Source organism: Anopheles arabiensis, chromosome 2 (assembly GCF_016920715.1).
Source record: "Anopheles arabiensis isolate DONGOLA chromosome 2, AaraD3, whole genome shotgun sequence".
Lineage (NCBI taxonomy): Eukaryota > Metazoa > Arthropoda > Insecta > Diptera > Culicidae > Anopheles > Anopheles arabiensis.
In genome coordinates this window covers 65,403,689-65,428,145 of record NC_053517.1, presented here as the reverse complement: position 1 = coordinate 65,428,145, position 24,457 = coordinate 65,403,689, and the positions used below count along the sequence as shown (strand labels likewise).

The following is a 24,457-nucleotide window of genomic DNA, read 5'->3' as shown; positions in this document are numbered from 1 at the left end:
ACTCAATCGATTCAAAGCATTTCTCTTTACGATAAGCAGCCATGTATGCAGTAACGCTAGAAGTTATAATAAATATGTTCTGGCCGATGTATTTTTACGGGATGCTTTTGTTCACTCCGATCAGTTTGTAAATAATATCTAAGCATCGAAATACGTTTCGCTTTTTCTCGTGGCATTATTGGTGTCCCCCACACACGTACACACACAGCTGCATACAAGTTTTAATAGGAAAAAAATAAGCACAAGGAACGTGTGAACTACAAGGATATACATTTATATGCGCGCTCACTTACAAAAAAGCAGTCATTGTGGATCTCTTATTTTCATTGCACACACACACACAAACGCTGCACAAAATACATTTCTCGATGCATAATTGGATGTACTGCGCTACCATCATCGGTGGTCTCTTTCCCCACTATGGTTTGGTCGGCCAGCTCGTCCACGAACCTTTTTAATGCCATCACCCCCCCGAGTAATAAACAACACACACTCACACGTTCACAAAATGCGTTAGTTTCATCTATTAGGGATTTAATTTCATTTGTAAATATCCTACATACTGAAGGGTTCATAAGAAAAGCACTATGGAAAGATTATACAACACCCAAGCGCTGTGTATTGTTTTTTGCTTTCCCCGGGGAAGGAAAATCAAACGTAATCGTTTTGCGTGTAAATGTTGCGGCCCTTGTGTGTATCTACACTTCATGCGACAGAGGACCCCCTTCAATTTGTAATCCTGCCACTTATTCGGGTTTTATGCTTTCATCGGATAAATTCCATATTATACATTTAAACCGACTCGAAAAGCGTTCAGGTAGGGAAAGATACATTGTTTCCTTCAGTTTTAAATTAAAAAAGAAATCATTTGCGACATGTACGAAAAACTAAATAAACAAATCATTATTTGTAACATAAGAAAAATAGTCCATTTTCAAGCAAATAGAGCAAACGACTCCGCTCGCACGCATGCCACACAATGTCATAAATAGGTGCAAACGGTTGAAGATAAATTGCGAAAGCGCACCTGGTGCAGCAGATAGGAAATTGTAATGTTAGCAATTTAGGCAAGGATTAACACTATTCTTGCTTCAAACAACTGTCACGAAGCCTTCACATTCCGGTTTAGAGCGTCATGCGATAACGCAACCAGCATGATGTTACTATACACACAGTCGTGTGTATATTCACGCCCGAGGATAATAGCACGCAATAAGGACACTCACATTAACTCACATTAACGAAGAGAATAAAGAAAAAGGACAGTTCATCGGTAGTAAGAAGCTATTTATGCAATCAGAGTATGCAATGCAAATGCATCATCCACGTTCTAATTCTCCACTTTCAACAACTTGAGGGATATCCTGTTCAACTGACTTTTAGCTATAAATGTAACGTCTTGTTCGTTATGATTTTCATTTCTATCACGCCCCTTCCAAGTTTTCGTCTCATTGCAAACGTTTCTTTCGTTTTCTCACGCGCACACACACACACACAGCTTGTTTGAAGGGTGACAATGATGCAGTATTGCGTCGCATATTGCAGCGCCGATAAAGATGCAAATTGTAGGAAGCTATTAGCGGGGTGTTTTTGATTTTATAATAAAACCTTAGTTTTCGCGAATTTTTCGTCTTTCTCGAATCCCTCCATGTTTTTTCTCGTTATTTTTTTTTTCTTCTTCTTCAGTATATCAACTTCGATTTATCGTACTTCTTTGCTTTCGTCATTCATTTACGATGAATAAGCTGGCATGTTTCTTTTTTCCGGTCATTGTTTAATATTATGAATAGCTCATTGTCCACTGTTATGTGATTTCATTGCCACTGACAATGGGAAAAAATTCAATGGATCTGTGTTCGGACTGATTTTAGGCTAGATCAGTGACTACATTTCAGTTAATGAGTAATGTTGTAGTAGTTAAATAAAAAAGAAAAAAAAACCTCGTACATCATTTCGGCGATTGCATGTTCGCATTAACATTTTACGGCAGGATGATAAACAGATGAGCAGAGCAGTTGACGAAAGCCATTGGTTTTCCGGTTGCATTGACATTAATATCCAATAATTGAATTATTTGATAGTATTGCCACACCGATTCAATGCCGACCCTTACTAAATAACAAAACAGTATGTGCGATTTGTCATTTTTTGTACCCTTGGTTGACTCGCGATGTTCTTATTCATTGCCCAAAAAAAAAAACATAAATATGTAACTAAATCCTGCAAACTGCGTCGATACATAAATAGTATTAATATTCACTTACGTTTGCTAACTCAAAATCTGTATACTTTTAATCAGCACTTGTCCATACATTTTACACTGTCTCCTTGGCTAGAGTTTAACTGTTTTATCTGTTTAAATCATCATTCGTTACGATCATCGAATTACTTAGCGTCAGCGGTATTTTCGCATTATAAATCCTAGGGTCAAGGAGAATAGGCTTCAACAAACAATACGGGAATATAAAATGTAAACAATAAACTCAAGAAAACAAAATACAATTTGTTTTCTTTTGAAAAAACTTACATACTACAAGGGTATAATAATGGGCATTTGTATCGAGTCGAGCGGGGTTCGGCTCACGTTCAGGAAATCGTGTGATGGATGCATCTGCTCCTTGTTCTAATTTGACAAGCGAGGGTACGCCCGCTGCTGTACTTCCAATTGATTAGGAAAAAGGTTTGCTGAAAAAATCTATCCTGCTGCCTGCATAGTGATGTTGGTCGAGTGTGTTTAGGACTCAACGCGTTTCTTGTCCTTTCGCTTTTTCAAGAACGACGGAGTTCGCAATCCTTTCTTCTTCTTTTTGTCCTTCTTGGGGGATCCATCGGTTGAAATATCCTGCAACTCAGAAGGAAGGCACATTTTTAGAATATCGAATGCACGAATCTAATCGTCGTGATTATGACTAAGCCAATGTTTAGCTTGCCTCTCTTACCTCTTTGCTGCTGTGGGAAAATGTGCTCATGTGTGCATCGGATTGTTCGCCATTTTGTACTTGTTCGCCTGGGACAAAAATTGTTGAAAATTGTCATGATAAATTGCATAGTTTTTTTTTAATTCTAACACGGCACACTTTTGAAAAAAGCTAAATTATATCAACAAAAACACAAAACATGCTTCTACTAATCATCGCATTCAGAAATATTAATTCTCTTATTGTTGTTCTCTCCCATAGTCTCGACGATCGTTGTAAATGACTCCTGTAACTCTTTCATGTCATGCTCCATCTTACAGAACACTCTGTTAATTATTCCGACGGTGATAAAGACATCGATTGCCGTAAGCTTTTCATGCTCTGAGTCAGTGTTTTCTACCATATTGTATTCCTGTACTGACCAGTTATTTTCCACGAACAGTGTACTATAATTCACGCCGGCAGCATTGTTATTACAGTCTGTTCTATAATGCCAATTTCGTAATGCACCAATTTCGTGAGAGTTCCGAAACGTCGGGTAACGAATATTTTCGCCATACGCTTCTGGTGAATCGGTAAATCTGGGCATGCGCCATATAGCGCATTCGTCTGTTAAACGCCAAATAGGCACCGCAAGTTCATACGAAAGCTGTGTTAAGGGATTGTTTCTATTCGCACAATGGAAATGATGCACTTTTGCCATATTTGTGGCTACACGAAATCCATTGTAATTATTTGTCCTAAATGTGGGATATACGGCACCTAGATCTAAAACATCATAATATAGGATTGTTTTTTTCGAGTTCGTTGTTCAAACAATTTTTGTTTAAACATGTTTAGGAGAAAAAGAACAAAAATGTTAGTTTCATTCATTTTTAAATAAAAAAAACATTGAAATACATACATGTACCATACACGAAGTATAGTCACTAAAAACCGTCCACCACCACATTGACAGCAACCAATCTGGTGTGCCCGGACAATGGAAAATTACTCTTACAACATGATATTTTCTACCGTGAACATAACCACCATGCATTTCGAAAATAAACTTGAATTTCCGATGCTTGGAAGTTCAAAGTAGCAAAAGATCACTTAAATCGATTTTTTCTTTACTCACTAGTAGCGCGTTCCTTGCTAATTCATACACCTGAAACTCCACTTTCTGAAGACAAGTTTAGTAAAATATAAAATAACAGATTCTGTTCCAACCAACAAGCAAAACACAACACATAAACATTTCAAACATAAAACAGTTAAGCGATCGATCGATCGCATACCAAAATGGTATTTGTGGTGGTTTTTTCGTACTTACCATCGCTTAGTACCACCTCTGGCTGGCTTGGTTTGGGCGCTTGCTTAGTTTCTATTCTTAGGACGTGATGTTCTACAAAACAACCAAATCGAACGTAAAAAGTGGTTACGGTCACGTTTTTGCTCAACTTTATCTCACAAAAATAAAACAACTTACCTGCTGTTGTGTCTTCCTGCTCCGACTGGCTAGGCGGGCTGACGAGCGAGGCGCCCTTGGCAGGGCCGCTGATCTGCAATGAGCTCAGTGCTTCCGATTCGGAGAAATCAGTGTCCGTGCCTGTAAGCACGTGATGAAGGTCATTGGTTATTTGCATTACGGATGCGTGTATAGAAATGTCAGGGACAGGATAATTTTACTCACCGTCACCATGTCGCTTCTTTTCGACCGTTTTTTTGTATTCGTTCAGCTCGTCGTCAGTTACGGAGTCGAATGGATTTTTCGCGTACGGTGCCTTGTAGACAGTGGCGTTGTGCTGGTAGCCACGTTGAATAATACCCTTAGAAGCGGCACCCATTAGTACTACATGATCTCCAGCGGCCGAAACATTGGCATCTTTCAGCCGGTTTGCCTCATCCCACGAAACTCCTTCCAGAATGTGGGACTGTGGTCCAGCCGATATTTTATCGGCTCGGCGATTATCTTTTATCTATGCACACGATAGTATTGCAAAAGAAAAAGAAATGGATCGAGTATTTTCATAAGCTAACTTATGTTAGAATGTATGTCAAATATCTTACTGCCGTTAGAGTCGCTTACCTGTTGCTGAATTCTTTTGAATTCCCGCGGGTTCGTGTTTGTCGGCACAAACTGATGGGCATGTTCGATTTTAACAGGTGTCGACGAGTGCGTCGGAGACGGTTCGGCGACCCACTGCACGAGTTCAATGCACGATTGATGAAACGATAAAGATGTTAGAAAGGATTGGGTTAGACCAAACTGTACGATATATTATTTATATTTACATTTATAGCTGTAAGATGTAGTGGATAACACGATGCACCACAATGCCATCATCATACAGTGCGGTGAGAAAAACTGAGTGTTGTTTTGTTTTCGAACTAGATTTTCATGTAGAAGCTACAATAAAGCGCCAACGTTTCGAACAACATTTAACAGTTCAAACACAAAAAAACAACAACTTCAGTTTTTGCACAAACCCACCGGCATTGGTTCACACAAGTGGCTAGTGGCCTTTTATTGTTAATAGATTAATGTGCTTGAAGTTAGAGTAACAAGGTTCTTTTTGTAGTGCCGCAAGTTATCCATGTTCTGACACTAGTTACTACTTTCTGTGCTTTGCTAACAACGCTTCACGCTAAATACACTGGGCGTTGAAATGTATGTTATATTTGATTTTGTTAAATTAAAATCCATTTCATTTTGTAAGACGATCAATCGGCTTTTGCTTTGTTTTTTTGTGACAGAGATTAAAGTAAAACCTTTGCAGTTGTTTACGCTGACAACTAATTATATGCATCTAAACACATTCAATGTACGAGTATTAATCTGTGTTGTGTAACTTTTGCACAATGAATATTCTATTGTTTTCACCGTGGAATGTTAGTTACTTTCATTTGTCAGCAATATAACTTGTATCTTCACTAAAAAAGGAATGTTTTTAGACATTGGTAATTGGTGTTTGCGATGAATAAATGTTCCGAATAACATAAATAAAACAAATTAAATAATTCTTTGGTGTGGTTTGACAAAATAACAAAATATTGCAGCTTGTCTCATACCAAATACACCAAATATGTTAAAAATAAAACGCGAATAAAATAAAACATTCTTCGCTGACCGACAGCTTCGTTTTTTGGTTATTCATAAATTGCTAGTATAATTGAAAAAAAAAGCACAACTCCTGTTTTTTGTTTTTTGTTTTGCTGGAATAGCTACAATTAGTTTGTGCATTAGAATGTATAATAATATAACACACGAGCCCTTTTCAACCTTTTCCAAAAGCAAGTAAAATCAAACTACAATTGTTTGTTAGTAGCATTGAGTAAATGTGGTGTAAAGGAGAAGACAAATACGTGCGTAAGGGTTCCAAATCCAACCGACGAATTGCTAAGATCAAACAGTCAAAAGATCAATCTCATGACCGTTAGTTGTTTGGACCGAAGGCGTTATTAGACGAAGCCATTATAAAGTATTTAAAAATCGCTCATTGCTTAGTGTCAAATGCTATTAATAGCTGCATTAGTTTAGGTTTCCTTCAATGGTAACAATCTCTACCTTGGTAATCTTCTTCGGGTCTGGTGTACCAGTTTCTAGCACCTCCACCTTCTGGTACACATTAGGCGAATTCAGCCAACGAGTGCGATCTCCAACCTTACGCGGATCACCCTTACGCCAAATGCTGAAATGTGAGAAGAAAGCAAAAATATTGTTTTTTTTGTTCAAAGTTCATAATAGATCCTGTTACCCTTTTTTCAACATACCCTTGCTTGAACAGCTCCTCTTCTTCGATTAAATAGCCTAATGATGACACAGCTGGTGGTACCTCAATGTCGTTGCGTGGTTTTGGAACATCGCCCTTTATCAACGGATTGCGGAAGATGTAACCGGTACGGAAGCCGGCGTTATCGAGCATTCGCATAAGGGCTTCAAACTCGGAACCCCCAACACGCCACTTCGGGGTCTGAAAACGTTATGGAATTGAATAAAATTGTTAATCATACAAAATCGCCTATCGCATAAGTATCGCGCTGATTTGTAATAGAGATATTGAAAACCTAGTCTGCTCACCTTAGTAAGTTGTCCCTCCTTATTATCCGCCGTTTGAGCTGATGCTGCCTCCTGTCCCTCGCCCGATGGTTTGCGAGCAGCATCGTAGATAGCTTTACGGGTTTCCTCCGGGATCAAAATCAAGTTTTCCAAACCAACAGGCAACAATTTCAACTGAGCTTCGCAGGCATGCACCATATGGGTGACATGATAGAACGCTTCTTCAATAGTTTCTCCACAACACAACGCTCCGTGATTGGAAAGCAGCAATACCTTGGAAACTGGTCCCAGGCTGCGCAACAGTTTATCCTTCTCTTCCGGTTCGTTCAAGGCTTCGGATATAATAACAATCAAAGTCATAGAAGAAAAGAGTGTATCAAAATATACATAAAACCATTAATCGACTGTCAAAATGTCTAATCATTGAAAATCGTATGTAGCTTCATCCAGAGATAACGAAAGATACGAAAAATGCCGAACGACGCATTATTCTTTAATTATTATTTGCAAAGTTTCACTGTATTCATGAAGCGAGAATGTCGAATACAGCCTTCTCTTACGAGGTTTGGTTATGGTATGTTGGTTTGATTTGTGTATATTTTCATATAAACAAGAAAACTGTGTTCTGGTCAAAAACAGCTCAAACAAAAAATATCCGTGTAGTATTTAGCATCAGCAAGGTTCTTACCTCCGGCATACGTGTGGAAGGCTATTTCTCCCAAGAGGGCAGTGTGCTTCGTGAGCGGTTGCAATCCTTGCTTTAATGCCGATATGGCGGTTACGGCACTGTAAGCTACATATATTGCACAACGAATGTCCGGTCTGGCAGCATGTATAACGGAGTGGAGGGTGAACTCTGTGGAATGAATAGGATACAAACATGTTGCAATAACAAAATGGAAAAAGCTCAAACACATTTCCCGAAATTAACAGTCTGCTACTTACGATTATTGTTGATCCCGAAATTAGTAGTGCCATGTTCGACGATCTGCCCCTGCATGTTCACCTTGTTCAGCGAAGAAGCAGTAACCTCATGAAACAGCATACCGTAGGGGTTGACGAGGAACAGTTCCTGGTCGGCATTGAGGCGTGCCGTTATCTGGCACGCGATTCCTTGCGTCCAGCCAAACAGATCCATCAGCCTAAATGTGGCCGCAAGCTTGCAGCGAAGGATCTTTTCCCCCTTTTCGTAACCCATCGACTCTACGCCACGAATGTCGTTGATCGGCACTACGCAATTGGAGCTTTTGAATACGCTACCAATGCGAGCCGCCGGCATGCCCATGATGTCGGAAAGTTGTTGCAGTATCGTCGATGATCCCTCGCGCATCTGACCGTCCACGATTCGTTCCAGTTCCTCTCGGAACAGGCGCGAGTTCATGATTGATTCCACGCGCTTACGTCGTTCCATCTCTCGCATGTCCGCCTCGATGTCGGCCGGGCGCGGCTTCATGCCCTCCTCTTCGGATACCGTTTCCAGCCCTCCATTTGTATGAATTGTTGCCGTTTCGGTTTCGGTTGCCATCCTGCAATGATTTTTTTACCCCCAATATCTATTAGCGATAACATAGCGATACCTTGAATCTTTTGCTTCTTGCGATGCTCCTCTTCTTCGCTGCTCGCGAATGATTAAATATTGACATTTACGATCGCCTACTTGATTTCTGCACTTGGCTAGTTATTAGAGGTGTAGGCCCAGCCCTGGCCCAGCCCTATGGATGATGACTGTTGATTCGGTTTTGTAACTTTGCCCAGTACTCTACTGTCTATTTCTACTCGAGATCAGATTCGATTATCTAGCCGTTTAACGCAATCTGCGACACGATGACACGATTGCGAGAGTTCAAAAGAATCGAACACACAACAAGTGCAAACGACTAACAAACACCAACGCTGCGCCGCGCATACAGACTGTTCCATTGTATGTCGGAGCCACTCTAAACTTGGTAAATATATAGAAATGATGTCATCTCTATCAATCTATGAGCTCTTCGGGTCATTTATGCTCTCGCGCGCCCCCTGTTTATTGCTGCATTTTTTTATGTTCCATTCAATCTCGTCACCCCGCTACGGCGAACTGCACGCACACACACAGGCAGGCGCGCGTTTCCTCTCAATCTTTTTTTTCCCTCACTCGCATACACCGAAATCCACCTCATGACCGCATTCACCCTAAATGTATATGCTCCCACCATCCTCTTTTCCTTATCGATGGGGCATGTATAGCGTGTGACATATATATTATGCATACATAAATCTATACGCCCGCATGCGTACGTATGGGTGCGCAATAGAGAAAATTTGGAATCCTTAAAACAACGCACACACAAAAGCACACGCATGTCGCGTATACACGATTGCGGTGCATAGAGCTTCGTTTCACCCCATCTTGCCCTCTTCAGCACAACACCACTTGGGCGAAGTTGTGCCATTCGTGTTTCTTTTACAGCTAGTCAGCCAAACTTTTCCTCCTCATAATACCCATCATCATCATCATCATCATCATCACCTCATCTTCTTTTTGATTGACCGCAACGACTACACACACGCACACATGAAATGCCGCTCGCACATAAGCCGTTTCCAAATTCGAATGATATCGCACATACAGCGGCACGCCCATCCGCGAGAGCCCCTGACAATTTAGATTCACTTTTTGACCTGAGCCCACTGTTGGATCGGGGACCTATTTTCGGGCATATCTATTCACCAGTCAAACACTGCACATATCAATTGTATTACGCTAGCAGCACCCCAAGAAAGCAGATATATCTTTGTCTAAATATTATTCACCTGTCTGCACTGTTTCCGTTCCCAAATTTTCGTTCAATTTCGCCTCGGCGTCTTCTTTCTCTGAGCACTTGAAAAATTTTCTACCGACGAATGTTGCGGAAATAAGGTTAGCTCATGACGGCCATTTTGACAGATGATGTGTATAAAAATGGTTGCACAATTTAAGATACGAGGTACGTGGTTTAATTCGGACACAGGGTAGTCCGTAAGTATTTTCGGTTGACAAAAAATTACACATGACACTTCGAGAGAGCTTAACCACTTACTAATATAAGAAGTTATTGTGCAAAAGAGCTAAGCCGCTTGGACAATTAAGATACTTTTTTTTCATTAATTAAAAAACTCTTCATGTCAGCGATGATTGATTCTTACAGGGGTTTTCAGGGATAATATGGCGTAACAATTATTGTTGAACAAAAATTAAGTTCGAAAATATCACTAGACCAAATATTTATGACGGTAAAACGCCTGCTCAATTCATTATCTTCTTCTATTTGGCGTAACCTCCTACGTGGACATACCGGCCTACAAAGGCGTTCGAGACTTTATTCATTACAACGTAGCCAGATAGTCAATCCTTGCTACGGGGGGACGGTCCATTCTAGGCTTGAACCCATGACGGGAATGTTATTGAGTCGTTCGAGTTGACGGCTGTACCACGGGACCGCTCCCTGTCAAATTCATGCACACGATTAATCCGCCCCCGGATAATCAACTTTCTACTGTAGTTAAAAAAAGAACAATTGTGTTTGATTAAATTCTGAGATTTATCAAATTATTTTGTATGTACTAGGATTCTTTAATAAAATTAGGAGTTTTTACTGGTTTCAAAACATAATTTTGAATTACAAATTGTAATTTCTAAAATATTGCGTTGAATAATCCTTCTTCCCGATACAAAGATTGTAATGAAATATAGTAAGTCCTTTTTTAAACATTTTTGAAACACCTTTATTGGTACTTGTAAGCTTGATAATGTGTTACACGATCATGCAGACAGCATACATTGTTGTTCCTGCTGTGAGTTATTTCTTGCTTTTCACCGTTCATCTACGCTAGAAACGAGGTTAAGCCTTTTCAAAATACCACAACATAAAGAGAGGCCTGTAATAACAGCTATGGATATTTGATTAACACCATCGATACCACCGATATCAATACTAGGCACAAAGCAATTCATGTCCGAACTCGCCGTGGAAACTATGTGGGTAAAACAAATCGTAAGGAGCTAATCACAATGCAAAAGAAAACTAAACAAGTGCATTTTGTTCATTTTGAGGAAATCATAATGCATAATGTCAACCAGTCTTGCTAAATGTATCTGTACTGTGAACATTTTGTTGAGTACATGTGCAATATCAGGAGTAGCCTTTTGAAAGCAAACGTCGATGCAAGTTATGGAAATAAGCGCGCACTATTCAAAGGATATAAGATTCAGTGAGATGGACAATGGTTCCGCCGGTTTAGGTGTTGTGACTTGTTTCAGCGCCGCAAGCCATCGATTAGCGGAAGCATTCGAGCCGGATTTGAAACGATACGCATGTCCATGGTTGTAGTTTACCAGCTGGAAGAACTCGTCCTGCAGCGGAAGATCCGATTCTTCGGCCGTCCATCCTTCGAGGGGAAATATTTTGGATGGTTCCTTTTTGAAGTTGCTTCGCTCGTTGCTGGAAGATAAATCATGCATTTATATATTTATTTTGTAAATGACACAGAACGAGATATTTCGAAGTCTATTATACCCCTTGAATGTTTTTGGTGGAAAGTATATCATCGTGTTGGACCATATCAACACCCAATACCGCTGCCAGGATGCTACGGTAGGTTTGCGTCCATACTTGAGTACGGTTTTACGTTTCAAGTATCCTTCCACCAAGTTTCCACTCGTTATTGGCTCCAGCTCGACCAACTGCAGGGCCGTCGGATGTTCAGATTCCTGGTCGCTACTGTGACTACCCCCGCTTCCTGTTGCAGCGATACTGTTTGCGCGTTTCGATTCGACATAGGAATCATCGAGCAGGTGTCGCATCTTATTCAATCCATCTGCCACCTTTGCATGACGACTGCTCGATGCCGATGAGGAGCTGCTTGACTGTTCGGAAGATCTAGGATAAAAAATGCTGCGACAAACATCAGAAAAAGGAACATTAAATTAATTTTCCGCACAATATCAGGTAAACAGAACAACTGCTTATCGCCACATCATACTTTGTTCCTAAACTATAGCATTTCCTATGGCCAGGTATGAACTGTCGTGCGCTCGAAACGATAGTTTGGCTAGTGTTTGGTGCGCATGTCGTCGAGTCTGGAGAATCTTTACATTCCGCCAAAGCGATAGTAGTTTTCACGTTGCGGCCAATGCTATCACTCTGTTCTATTTTTGGTTTTAGTAATCGCACAGTACCGCCAGACGACATGGTTGATGCACCGGCGGTAGGTTCCAAGTTGAGAGATTTTCTAAAAAAGAGGTTTTTGGATAATGTTCGATTGATTGGGTTGGTAGCATCAAAAGCAATACATACTTATATTGATCCTCCTCAAATATATTCTGTAGCTCGTCTATATACCGCCGAGACTGTAGGTAACGTAGCGTCGGAGGTACCGGACTGATAAACGTATAGTTCGAACTTTGGTAGCTAGACAACACTCGCAACACGTTGTTCATTTTGGTTTCGCGTGCATAACTCTCCTCTCCCGATTTGTTGGGGTGCATCAAATCGATATAGATAATGTCCGTAAGAAATATCCCTAAGTCCGAAGAAAAACAGTACACAAAAAATAGTAACAATAATCTATCGCTGTTGCTTGTGAAACGAGATTGCTTACCTAGGTATGGTATTCCCGGAAGTTTGAATTGATTTAAACATTTCCGCAATGAGGACCAATTATCGCTTTCATCAAACAGGTGGCTCAACCTATCCAGCTGTTGCTGATCTTTTCGGGACACTAACAACCAACTTTCTTTTAACCGATGAACGCTGGCACTTTTCAGTGCAGATATAACGGCAAACAGTGAGTGAAGATTGTTGATGTCATGTAATTTCTTCGCCACCTAAAACAAAACACAGTATTAAACATAAAGCAATTCCTAATTGCTCTTTCTGCTTCAGGAAGCTGTTCCATTGAAGGCACATGTGTAATGACAGCCAGTAGTTCGTACCTTTATAAAATGACTGATGATCTCGGCCCGATCTTTCGGGCTAACGCCGTTGAGTATTTCCTGTACAGTCCAAAATGTCGTATGATTGAATCGTTTCGTGAATGCTACCACATTGGGCGCTAGGGTATGTTTGTTTTTCTTCGTCCAGCCGCAGCTGGTCAGCTCCTCTGGTTGTATTGCATTAAAAATGGGAAAATCCAAAAGTGTTATCTGAGCGGCCAGCTCAGCCGGTGACACTTGCTGGCAGCTGAATACGATTGAGCCGACGTCACTAATCGTTGTATTCGGCGGTAGACTGTATGATTTTTTGGAATAGCTATGCCAAGGCCTGTAGGATGTAATGTTACGTCAATGATATTTCATTATCTAAACACATCAACACTCTAGCAATCGTGTAAACTGATTGACTTTGCCTATTTACCTAAATGACGACGTTGCTGAACATCCATCGTTGAGACTTTCGATCGAGCCTGCGGTCGCTTTATGGCACAAGTGTTTATCATCGGGTTGGCGATCGCGATGGCGCTCCGGTTTTCGCTTACCGTCTTCGATCAATGGCGTATCGATGCTTCCGTCCAGTGCTTTCTCCGCATGCTGGTTCGGTTGCGAAACGTTTCCATCGGAGGAGGAGAGTTGCTCATATCCATCATCACCATCGCCATCGTACGATTCGTTGTGACCGCCTGTTGACGATAAGCTCCGACCAGTTTTCGTATCTCGACCTACCTTACTTTTGCACGTGTGTCTGTCGGCGAGATCACGCGGTATTTCAGAATAGCGCATCATTCGACAACGTACGCAGGCGAGATGCAATTTAGCATCGTATTTTGGTCCAACTTTAGCTAGTTATGATTTTTCCCTGATATCTACGAGTGGCGAGCTATTAATGTGTTGTTGTTATTCGATACCTTTGACAAAATGTCACCCGTAAAACATGGCGAGGGTTTTTGACGTTCCCATATTGCTGCATCTCGCTTATTTTTTCTACCCTTCCTTTACTTGCCGACAGTGCTCGTTTCAAAGTGAGCTTTTGCCTCCCCCCGTAGCACTTTAGATCGAACGCTTCGTGCAACTTTTGGAGCGTGGCCACGGAGGTGAAAATGTTGAAATTTTTTTCAACTTTTTCAAAACTGCTTTCCATCTTGAACCCACAAAAACCTCGCTCGAAACGCCAGAAACCGTCACAACGACTTACAAAAAGTATCGCCAGCGAGGTAAATTCGCACCAGTTTGGAGCGTTGACGAGCTCACGAAGACCGGTTTTGACCGATGCAAGCACCTTGGGATAAATGAGACCTTAAGACCTGGGTCTATGAACATCCCAAGTGCCACAAATCCACTAAACAACCACTAAACGGGTTCTAAACGACTCAAGCTTTCAAACGGAATATAGAAAGACTTCGTTTAGCAGACGGCAAACGACTCATGCATTCTAAAAATAGCAAAAAGCTGGTGGTGCCATCTGTTGGTAGGATATCTCCCAACCAGTGAAGCTTCCTCGCTTAGAGAAGGAGAGTTTTCTCATTTCCTCTGTACTGTTGTATGGTTTCGCTTTGAAGTTATGCATCGCTAGAACTAGAACGGCGATACGATTGTTTAAATACTAAACTCCAATGTAAATCACCAGCACTGAGGCAAGTGAGATTTGAATAATGGTCGATGGTGTTGATACCCATGTATCTGTGACCACACGACCGGATTTTTGCTCGGAAAGTTAGAAGGCTATATAGGTCATGATTAGATGAAACTTGTCGAAACACATTGCAAGAAAAGGACAGCAATATAATGATGAGAGGTAATAAGTCGTTTATTGTGTAAACCAATAAGCTAGAGGGGACTTTCGTTTTTTTCTATGGACATTCGATTTTCCAGTCGTTTAAGCTTAATCTGTGGCGCTTGGGATCTATGAATCAAACCAGTGAAACTTCTTAGCTTCCGATTTGTTTGAATACATTTAATTTTCCAGTCGTTTAAGCTTAATCTGTGGTGCTGCACAAAAAAATCATTTGTTCAGAATCATGTACAGCATGCTACAATTTACGTGACGTAACAGTAAATTCGTTCGGAGAAAATTCGATTTCAAATCCAACGTCGTGAATACAGTAGAGCGTCGATTATCCGGGCAGCTCGGGACCGGACGGTTGGCGGTTAATCGATTTGCACGGATAATGGTCCAAGAAATGTCAAACGCATATAAAAATTATAAATTAAAATTTAAATTAAAAATTACGATTAATTCGTTTTGAATCAATCGATTAATCGTTAGTAGAATATTATTTTAATCAATAACTATAGGTTTTACAACTGTTTATGAACAAAAATGAATTTCGAAAATATCACTAGACACTACAGAGCTGCACAAGAAACTGATTGCCCACTTGACTATCGCTCCAAAAGTTCGCCTTACGCTAGAACAGCTGTCACATGTATGCGCACGGTTAAGCCACCCGTCGGTTTATCCGCCCCCAGATAATCGAGGTTCTACTGTAATTAATTACATGTCCCAATTGACATTTTCGAGCACCAATAATCGGGAATTCGAGCAAATTCCCTTAAACTGGAGCCTTAAACTTTCCTTAAACTGCACCAGTTTAAGGAAATTTAGAAAAAAGGCCTTTAAAATCAACTGTGATGCGGCTTTTTCGTTGTTTTCGTCTAGATTCGCTGGAAAATGATGTTTTCTGTCGTTATTGATGTTATCATGTAGCCATTTTATACTTAAATAATATCGATTTTTGATAAAATAACGTCACACAAAATTTGTTTTTGATTTTCAAAAAAAATCAAAGCTACGAATGTAAAATGAGCTCGACGTCGTCGTGCATCGATAGAAGAAAGTCAAATTTACGAACTCACCAAATCTTAGCGCTTTCAATACACTTGATCACAGAGCGTTTCTACATACACCGAGACTGCAGGTGAGAGATGGCTGTGAGAGAATTGACAACCGGTTTCTCACGCTGGTGTGTATAGAAGCTCTGAAAAGCGCCGAGATGAGACTTTTAAAATGATGTTGAAAAAATCCATTTTAAACGCTAAAAAGAAGTCAAAAAAGCTTCTTTTACTTTTTAATAATATATCTACGATTATTAGACGGCAAAAATGCAAGCTATAATTGATCGATCGCTATAAACTGCCAATTCAATTTTTCTCAGCTCCATCGTTATTTGCATGCTGAGGAGATTTCTCTCACCGAAAATGCTGTCAGTCGCTGTCAAAGCACGCTGTCAGTTATTTTCTCAGCTGCATTCTCGGTGTATGTAGAAACGCTCACACACAAATTTACAATTTCAGGCGTATCGAGTACTAATCGAGCAGATATGGAAAAACAATTTGGAGCAATGTTCCAATCGTTTCAGGAAGTTCCTCAGACGTCAATAACATGAAATGGCGTTAGACGTTAATTGTCATCTTGTTTTAGGTGAGGCAACCTTGTGTTCATACAAATCGATGCTACAATTCCGTATCGTGTCGACGAATGGACTTTCGTCGAAAATGACCTCGATTTTCTTTCATCGAACTAGCAGTGCGTTCTTCCTGACGAAACTTCTGGCCAGTGATTGCAGCAAAAAAGCCAATCTCCGAACGGTGAACCGTCGAACAAATTGCACGTACGCCACTCTGCCGTCGAAAAAGGCAAAGGCACCGAAATACGTTCATGTTGCCACCCCAGACAGTTATTCGTGTGAAAATTCGCATCTCGTAGTGTGTTATTAAAGTCGGTGAAGTTTTCGTGATTGGTTGTAAAAGATTAGAGTAAAATCTGGTAAATTAGTCGCGTGCGACTCATTTTTCCTCGTTCGCAGTGAAAAACTGTCGGCCAGACATTATCGGCAATCGCCAATTGGTTCTCCGTTGGTGCTGAGTCCAATCGGCTACCGATGTGAGCTAGCCATTCACGCCAAGTGCAAACAAAAGTGAATTATCCAGCAGGCCCTTTTTTCATCATTCACTTCCGCCTCAACAATTGCAATCAAATATGTTACCGATGTGTAATGTTCGCCCGTGAAGTAATTGCTTGGGCCGCTAGGGAGGACGATAAGTGAAACGGTAGGGAGGAAAAACGCGAGAGAAAACCCAAAAATGTGTACGTATGGTGTCCTTGGTTGAAGAAAAGTCTACCTTGCTTCGCATAATCCAAGTTGAGTGGTAAAGCAAATCAATTGCATTACACCATCTTTGAGTCCGGTTGTTCTGTTGGCACTGAAAGCTATGGTAGTAACCAAGAACGATGAAAAGTAAGTCCAAAAACTCTTTGACGAACGGGAGTGGCAGTAGTGGTAGTAGCAGTAGTGGCAGTGGCAGTGATAATTACGCCAATGGTAGCAGCAACTATGGGCCCGCCGGGGCATCGATGACAGGCACAGCGGGGAACAGTGGTGCCTCCGCTGGGACCATGAATGGAGGCAGCAGCAGACACCCACAATCCTCTTCCAGCCTGAGTGCTGACAATATTCCATGTCGAACTATTTCCGCTACCGATATCAGAGTGGCGAGTGTGGATGCGGATTGTCTAGACCAGCAGCAGCCTCAGCAACCGATGAACCATCACAATAATCCGCACCGACCACATATATCGCTGGACAAGTGCGATGATTTTCAATTCAATGTTCCGCCGGAAGCTCCTGTTTTCGAGCCGTCGGAGGAAGATTTTAAAAATCCCCTCGTGTATATCAACAAAATTCGTCCGACCGCAGAAAAGTTCGGAATTTGCAAAATTCGTCCACCGAGCGTGAGTATATTCAATATAGGAGCTTGTTTTTTTTCTTTCTTATTGTTCATCCATTATTAAATCTATAAAAAAGTTCGCCACGTTGTTTTTGAAAAGTAAAATAAAATGCATGCTTACGTACCTTCTTGATGGGTGGCTGTTTGGTTGCTTAGAAACTGATAACCGTGTAAGAATACGACTAAAAATAATGTTTCTTCTTTTGTATCGATTTTACTCTGTTTTTATCCTGCGATCGATGGTGCACCTTGCAGTCCTGGCAGCCTCCCTTCACTGTGGATGTAGAAAAGCTGACATTTACGCCACGCATTCAGCGGTTGAACGAACTGGAAGCGGAAACACGCATTAAACTTAACTTTCTCGATCAGATTGCCAAGTTTTGCGAGTTGCAAGGGACAACTCTCAAGATACCGATGGTGGAAAGAAAGCCGCTAGATCTGTACACCCTACATAAGATCGTTAATCAAGAAGGAGGCCTGGAACTGGTTACAAAGGAGCGTAAATGGTCCAAAGTAGCATGTCGTATGGGCTACCAGCAAGGCAAGAGCGTTGGATCAAATCTGCGAACTCACTACGACCGATTGCTGTATCCGTTTGATGTGTATCGCTCGGGCAAGGTGGTGGATTTGGCAAACATTGACCCAGAGCCATCCGAAGACTGCGAGTATGAGCCGCACTGTATTGAGTCACGTCAACAGGTTCAACCTCCGATGACGGCAGCTCGTCGCTCCCAGCGGTTTGCCCAGCAACAGAACAACAGCAAACCCTCATCGACCACCGGAAGCAGTGCCGGTGGAAGTGTACGTGGTTCATCCGACGAGATGTCTCCGAGCAAGAAAGAGTTGCGACACAGAAGCATGCTTGAGTTTGCGAGTAAATTAGCGGCCGCCGCCCGAGACCAAGCGACAACCAACGGCGGTGCGTCGAAGGAGGAAAAAGTTGGAGTCGGTGGAACGCACGGTTACGATCCGATGGCAAAGTACATTTGTCATATGTGCAATCGAGGTGATGTCGAAGAATCTATGCTACTGTGCGACGGATGCGATGCTTCGTATCACACGTTCTGTCTAATGCCGCCACTACAAGACATTCCGAAGGGAGACTGGCGCTGTCCCAAGTGCATCGTGGAGGAACACTCAAAACCGGTGGAAGCGTTTGGGTTTGAGCAGGCACAACGTGAGTACACGCTGCAGCAGTTCGGCGAGATGGCTGATCAATTCAAATCGAACTACTTTAACATGCCGGTTCATCTCGTACCGACCGAGCTGGTGGAGAGGGAATTTTGGCGCATCGTATCATCTATTGACGAAGACGTGACGGTAGAGTATGGGGCCGACTTGCACACGATGGACCATGGCAGTGGCTTTCCTACCAAGTCGTCGTCTCTTTCGTCCACTGATCAGGAGTATGCAGAGTCAAGCTGGAACCTCAATAATTTGCCCGTGCTTGACGAATCAATCCTTGGACACATTAATGCTGATATCAGCGGCATGAAGGTACCATGGATGTATGTTGGAATGTGCTTTGCCACGTTCTGTTGGCATAATGAGGACCACTGGAGTTACTCCATTAACTATTTGCACTGGGGAGAACCGAAAACATGGTACGGTGTGCCCGGCAGCCGAGCAGAAGATTTTGAGCTAGCGATGAAATCGGCTGCCCCGGAGTTGTTCCATTCGCAGCCGGATTTGCTGCACCAGCTGGTTACAATTATGAATCCCAACATTCTGATGAACGCCAACGTCCCTGTTTACCGGACGGATCAGCACGCGGGCGAATTTGTCGTAACATTCCCGCGTGCGTATCACGCCGGCTTTAACCAAGGATACAACTTCGCCGAGGCAGTCAATTTTGCGCCGGCTGATTGGATGAAGATGGGCAGAGAGTGCGTCAACCACTATTCAAAGTTGCGGCGGTACTGCGTATTTTCTCATGATGAGCTCGTTTGCAAGATGGCACTGGAACCAGACAGGCTGAATTTGGGTATTGCAACAGCATGCTATATCGATATGGCAGAGATGGTTGACACCGAGAAGAAACTACGAAAAAATCTTCTAGAATGGGTAAGTTACTGGAAGGTTTCTGTAGTGGTTTCTGAGATTTAATTCCTTTTTTCACTATTTGTGTATTTTGATAGGGTGTATCGAATGCTGAACGGGAGGCATTTGAGCTGCTGACGGACGACGCTAGACAATGCGAGATTTGCAAAACTACCTGCTTCCTTTCGGCGGTGAATTGTAAATGCACCAAGAACCTGGCTTGTCTGCGCCATTTTGCTGAGCTGTGCGAATGCCCCCCGGAAAACCACACCCTCAAGTATCGGTACACACTGGACGAGTTGCCGTTGATGGTGCAAAAGTTGAAGGTAAAGGCAGAATCGTTTGAGAAATGGTTGTTCCGTGTGCGCGACGTTCTTGATCCATCGGTTGCGAGTAGCATTACACTCGAGGAATTGCAAAGCATAGCGCATGAAGCCGAAAGTCAAAAGTTCCCCAACAGCGTTATTCTGGAGCGTTTAAATCTGTCAATATTGGAGGCCCAGAAGTGCATTACGGTTATTCAGCAGCTTGATATTAATAAAATACGAACGCGCACGCGAAATTCTTTAGAGTGTGCCAAATACAAGCTGTCGATGGATGAGCTGGAGTTGTTCATCAACGAAATCAACAATCTCCGATGTGTAATTCGAGAGGGTGACAGTGTACGAGAGCTGCAGCGCATCGGGCAAGAATGGCTGCGCCAGGCAGATAAGGCATTGAAATTGCGCTTTAAGGATACGAATGTGCAGCAGCTGAATCAGCTCATCGAAGAAGGAAATGCGCTATGCATTGAGTTGCCGCAAATTGCGGAGTTGCGGGATCGACTTACGCAGTACAAATGGTATCGAGAGGTGCGAACATTACGTGAAAATACGGTCGATCGCTTGTCGCTGGAGGAAATTAAAAAGCTCATCAATGAAGGAATGCGAATACTACCGCACACAGTATTAGAGAAGGAACTGTCACAGTTGCACGGTATTATGTTGCAGGTAAGTTTATGAAATTAAATATTTTTGCATGTTTTGCAGTTAACCAATGACTATTACTTCTCGTTACTGAATTTCTTGTTAGATTGTGGATTGGGAGCAATCTGCTAACCAATGCTTCAAAACGGAAACGCAGCATAAGATCAGCGAAATTGATAGTCTTCTAGAGCGTGCGCAAAATATCGAGGAGTTCTTGCCATTGGCCGGTCAGCTGAAAGACGCGTTGCATAAATCGAAGGAATGGTTACATGCGATCGAAACGCTAGAAAGTAGCAAAAATTATAACTTTTTCCACACACTCCAAAATCTGGCCAACCGCGCCAAGCTGCTGCCAGTAGAGGTGGAAAGCAAGCTGCTGTGTGAAACAATTTTCGGTACAACAACTGCGGGCGGTGGCTGCTACAATCGAAATGGTGGTCAGATGCTACTGTTCAACTCAATGGGTTTCATCGGGGCTAGTGGCGACGAGTGGCGCAATAAATCGTCTCTGCCTGCATCGTCGCAGAAGCGAAAAAGAAATGGTTCAATCTCCAATCTGGACGATCCGGTAATACCTGGTAGTGGAATGGAAACAATCATGAAAAAAATAAAGGAGGACAGTAGCATCGCCGAACAGGATAAGAGATTGCTGCGAGCTAAGCTGCTATTGGACTGGAACGAGTCGGATGGTGGCATGGGAACCAGCAGCGATAAAAACATGCTCGGACGCTACGACAATATGAAGCAGCAGCAGGAAAATCGTTTGAATTGTAACAGTGGTTGCGATGTGGTTTATCATTGCGCCAAGTGCTACGAGATGGTGGCCAAAGCGAACGTGTTACGGAAGTATCGGCATAAGCAGCATCATCATCATTGCCGGCATCATGAAAGGCACAGCAAGGTAAAACAGGAGCAGAATCATCAGCAGCACAGTAATAGTAGTAGTTTGTCATCTATGGAACAATTGTTGCAAATGAAAACTTTAAGCGAGGATGATTTTCTTCCCGAGAAGGAAGGAGCAAGTGAAAGGACAACAGCTGAAGGAGGAAGCAGTTTTGACGATTTTTCCTTTAAATTTGGCGAACACGACGAAGCGGAAGACGAGCTAGACGACGAAGAGGCGGCAGATGAGGTTAAAGCAGAAGATGAGGACGAGGATGAGGAAGAAGCTGCCTGTCTTGGACCGCCGGGACGGAATGGGTGCCATGGTTGCAAACCGCCGGACGAAAAGGAACGGAAACCAAGTGCGTTGTTACCGGCATGCACAAGCGCTAGAATAAAAGAGGAACCGCTAGACGATGTGGAGCACCTCGATGAAGAGGAAAGGGAGATGCGGCACAGCTCTAAAGTCCCTGGTGGAGAAGGGGCCGTGACCGGTGCAACTAAAACCATCTGTCCCGAGAGCACTAGTCAACCGTTGGCAGTGGTGTCTGCAAATGGCAAAAGTCATGCCAACGGTGCCAACGGCGTTAGTACCTCTACGAACGCTTCTTATCCACCGCACGACCGGCAGCGACAAGAACACAACCCACAGAGCAATCTAACAAGCTTATGATGACACAGACAGCGATCCATCGTCGAGGGATACGGAAACAAATGAGGTGGAGTTATTGAGAGTTAACGAGTGACTGAAATAAGTGAATTTGAGTATATTTACTTCAGCGCATATTTGTGTGTTGAAGTGACAAAAAAACCTAAACAAAAAGGTGTAAAAAGGTATAAAACGGCCCACCTGATGATTCTTATCCTCCGTTTTGATGAGGTCGAAGAGAATGAACAAATTAAGGAAGAGGTAGTAAGGTCCGAAAATGAATTGTTTCGGTTAAATTATTAGACACTAGCTTTTTTGTTAGTTAGTAAGTTTTGGAAACAGATTTTCTCAACTGGACTAGAGTTCATAACACAAAAAAAAAATCCTTTGAGAAAAAAGCAGAATTAGTGGACGAATGCTTGCAATAAGTGTATTTTACTTCTGCTTGTATAGCCTTTTCGCAGAAGATGTTTGTAGTAGAAGTGTTAGAAATGAGAAAGTAGCAGTAGGACAAAGGGAATAAACGTTAGGAATCGTAGACCATCATCGCATCCTTACGATATTTTGATATACGTTTTTGTTCTTACATTGAAGCAAAAGCATGCCAATAGTGTTTGGGAAATAGAAGGACAAATGCCAGTGATTGACATTGTGCTGGCAATGTATTTAAAACAAGGATGCGCATGTTGAACTGGCAACTATGACGATTAGCACTACTATTACTACTACTACTACTACACTACTGCTACTGCTGCTGATGATATGGCCGTTCGCCGTTGCCATTGTTGCAAGAATGCAACCAGGTCTTGCCCGCTGCATTCGGAAGAAAGATGCAATGCGCGTACCTTTTTTAAGCTCCTAAATGCAATGCGTTAGTTGAACGTTCTGCATTACATTGACGTGTTTATGGCTTGCAAGATTCCTCTCTTGTTTGGGGTGTTGTCAACAGCATGCTCTCCATATGCTTATTTTTAATTGTAACATACACAAACGGTTCAAACCAGCAGCATATGTCACGTTTGTGCAATTTGCGATCGAAGTAGACAACACATGGATAGATTTAATAAGTATTTCCTTTTCAAGTTTCGTTTGCTATGCTACGGTACTGCGTTTCAATCCAGCTTCATGGGGAAATGGGGTGGTGTAGATCTCTATAATAAGGCTTAATAAGGCTTAATTAAGGTCCTGCAGGAATAATTAGCAAGCATGAAAAGAAACTAATCTTACGTAGATAATTCTGCGCATCCACCAAACCACACTCACGCACCTTTAAGCACTTTTGGACCAGACCGCAGGGTTAGAATTATTTGTGAGTGGCTGCTCTGTGAAAAGCTTGCAGCAATTTGAAATCATCTAATAAAAATTAATTATATAGCCCTGTTTCGTTCTAGTAATAAACAATCAAGGCTAGCTATAGAATATTGTGTTATTTTTCTTTCCGAATGTATCACAAATGCCATTTGTATATGAACACAGGTATATTTTCAATTTGCATTCATATCTCTTTAGTCAATAACAGTTCAGTCGAACTTAAGCTGATCGGCTTCTATTGTGTCGATTATGCATCAAGTAAAGAATATTAAATCCTAACTGCACCCTTTTAATTTATAAATTTGTCCACAGTTGTCAGTAATAAAAGATAGAGCATTCAGATGTTGCTTGCAATAGTGCAAGGAAAGGAGTCTTCTCTGCACTATCTGGGGTGTGCAGCATATGTGCATGTCTGGTACTGAACGAGCCTCCAAACATTGATCTTAGTTGTACAGTTTGGTAGCTGTAAATACAAAACCGGTTTTAATTTTCTTCTTCGTAAATTTGAAGTAGGTATTCTTCTGAGGAACTATTAAATGTCTGCCTTCTTCATTAATGAATATCCCAATGCTTCCGTACACCATTGCGCGTAATTAAGCTTTTCCGGAATATCAATTCTATAAATGGAACGAGTGCATTGTGTGGGGAGTTTGTTTGCTTGTTTGTTTATTTGTTTCATTCATTGTTTGGATTTTCCTCCTTATGATGACACAAGATCAGAAACGTAGATTTCTATCAAACGTGCAACATGCCTTGGGATAGTAATGTTACGCAATTTACGTACGCGGTAAACGAACACGTTTTCTCACACATTTCGGTTTCTGGCTATTTCGATTTAAAATAAAATGGATTAATTAAATCACCAAAAGGATTTATCCGCAAATGGGACGCGGCTACGGTTAAACTACCATGCACAGAACCGGTCCTGTGCAAAGCCCAAAGCTTACGCTTACGGAAGGTCCCAAACGG

General features: G+C 42.0%; 3 protein-coding genes and 1 long non-coding RNA gene across 7 annotated transcripts; 1 reads left to right on the top strand and 3 right to left on the bottom strand.

The window, feature by feature from the left end:
- Positions 1–253: 253 nt before the first annotated feature.
- Positions 254–9,885, bottom strand: LOC120900191 (protein hu-li tai shao). 4 transcript variants are annotated; one of them, XM_040306884.1, is made up of 12 exons: positions 9,754–9,885; positions 7,906–8,486; positions 7,649–7,816; positions 6,982–7,292; positions 6,675–6,874; positions 6,469–6,592; positions 4,990–5,103; positions 4,594–4,879; positions 4,390–4,509; positions 4,234–4,305; positions 2,940–3,007; positions 254–2,848 (listed from the first exon to the last, which is right to left on the bottom strand). In XM_040306884.1, the coding sequence occupies exons 2-12, from the start codon at positions 8,483–8,485 to the stop codon at positions 2,735–2,737; spliced, it is 2,157 nt and encodes a 718-aa protein (XP_040162818.1). In that variant the 5' UTR covers position 8,486; positions 9,754–9,885; the 3' UTR covers positions 254–2,734. The 4 variants fall into 4 exon arrangements, with proteins under 4 accessions (XP_040162818.1, XP_040162799.1, XP_040162809.1 ...); XM_040306865.1 differs by lacking the exon at positions 9,754–9,885 and adding an exon at positions 9,470–9,494; XM_040306875.1 differs by lacking the exon at positions 9,754–9,885 and adding an exon at positions 9,470–9,493 and having other exon boundaries at positions 254–2,842.
- Positions 3,122–4,227, bottom strand: LOC120900214. Its single transcript, XR_005739167.1, has 2 exons — positions 3,823–4,227; positions 3,122–3,686 (listed from the first exon to the last, which is right to left on the bottom strand). It is a non-coding gene; the product is annotated as an uncharacterized LOC120900214 (long non-coding RNA).
- Positions 9,886–10,676: 791 nt separating the features above from the next.
- Positions 10,677–13,834, bottom strand: LOC120895923 (ras-specific guanine nucleotide-releasing factor RalGPS1). The gene is made up of 7 exons (XM_040299661.1): positions 13,335–13,834; positions 12,914–13,241; positions 12,580–12,805; positions 12,276–12,501; positions 11,962–12,210; positions 11,496–11,873; positions 10,677–11,420 (listed from the first exon to the last, which is right to left on the bottom strand). Exons 1-7 carry the CDS (start codon positions 13,697–13,699, stop codon positions 11,168–11,170), a joined length of 2,025 nt encoding a protein of 674 aa, XP_040155595.1. The 5' UTR covers positions 13,700–13,834; the 3' UTR covers positions 10,677–11,167.
- Positions 13,835–16,378: 2,544 nt separating this feature from the next.
- On the top strand, positions 16,379–23,593 carry LOC120898066 (lysine-specific demethylase lid). The gene is made up of 4 exons (XM_040303405.1): positions 16,379–17,645; positions 17,897–19,705; positions 19,780–20,670; positions 20,753–23,593. Exons 1-4 carry the CDS (start codon positions 17,145–17,147, stop codon positions 22,199–22,201), a joined length of 4,650 nt encoding a protein of 1,549 aa, XP_040159339.1. The 5' UTR covers positions 16,379–17,144; the 3' UTR covers positions 22,202–23,593.
- The last annotated feature ends 864 nt before the right edge of the window (positions 23,594–24,457 follow it).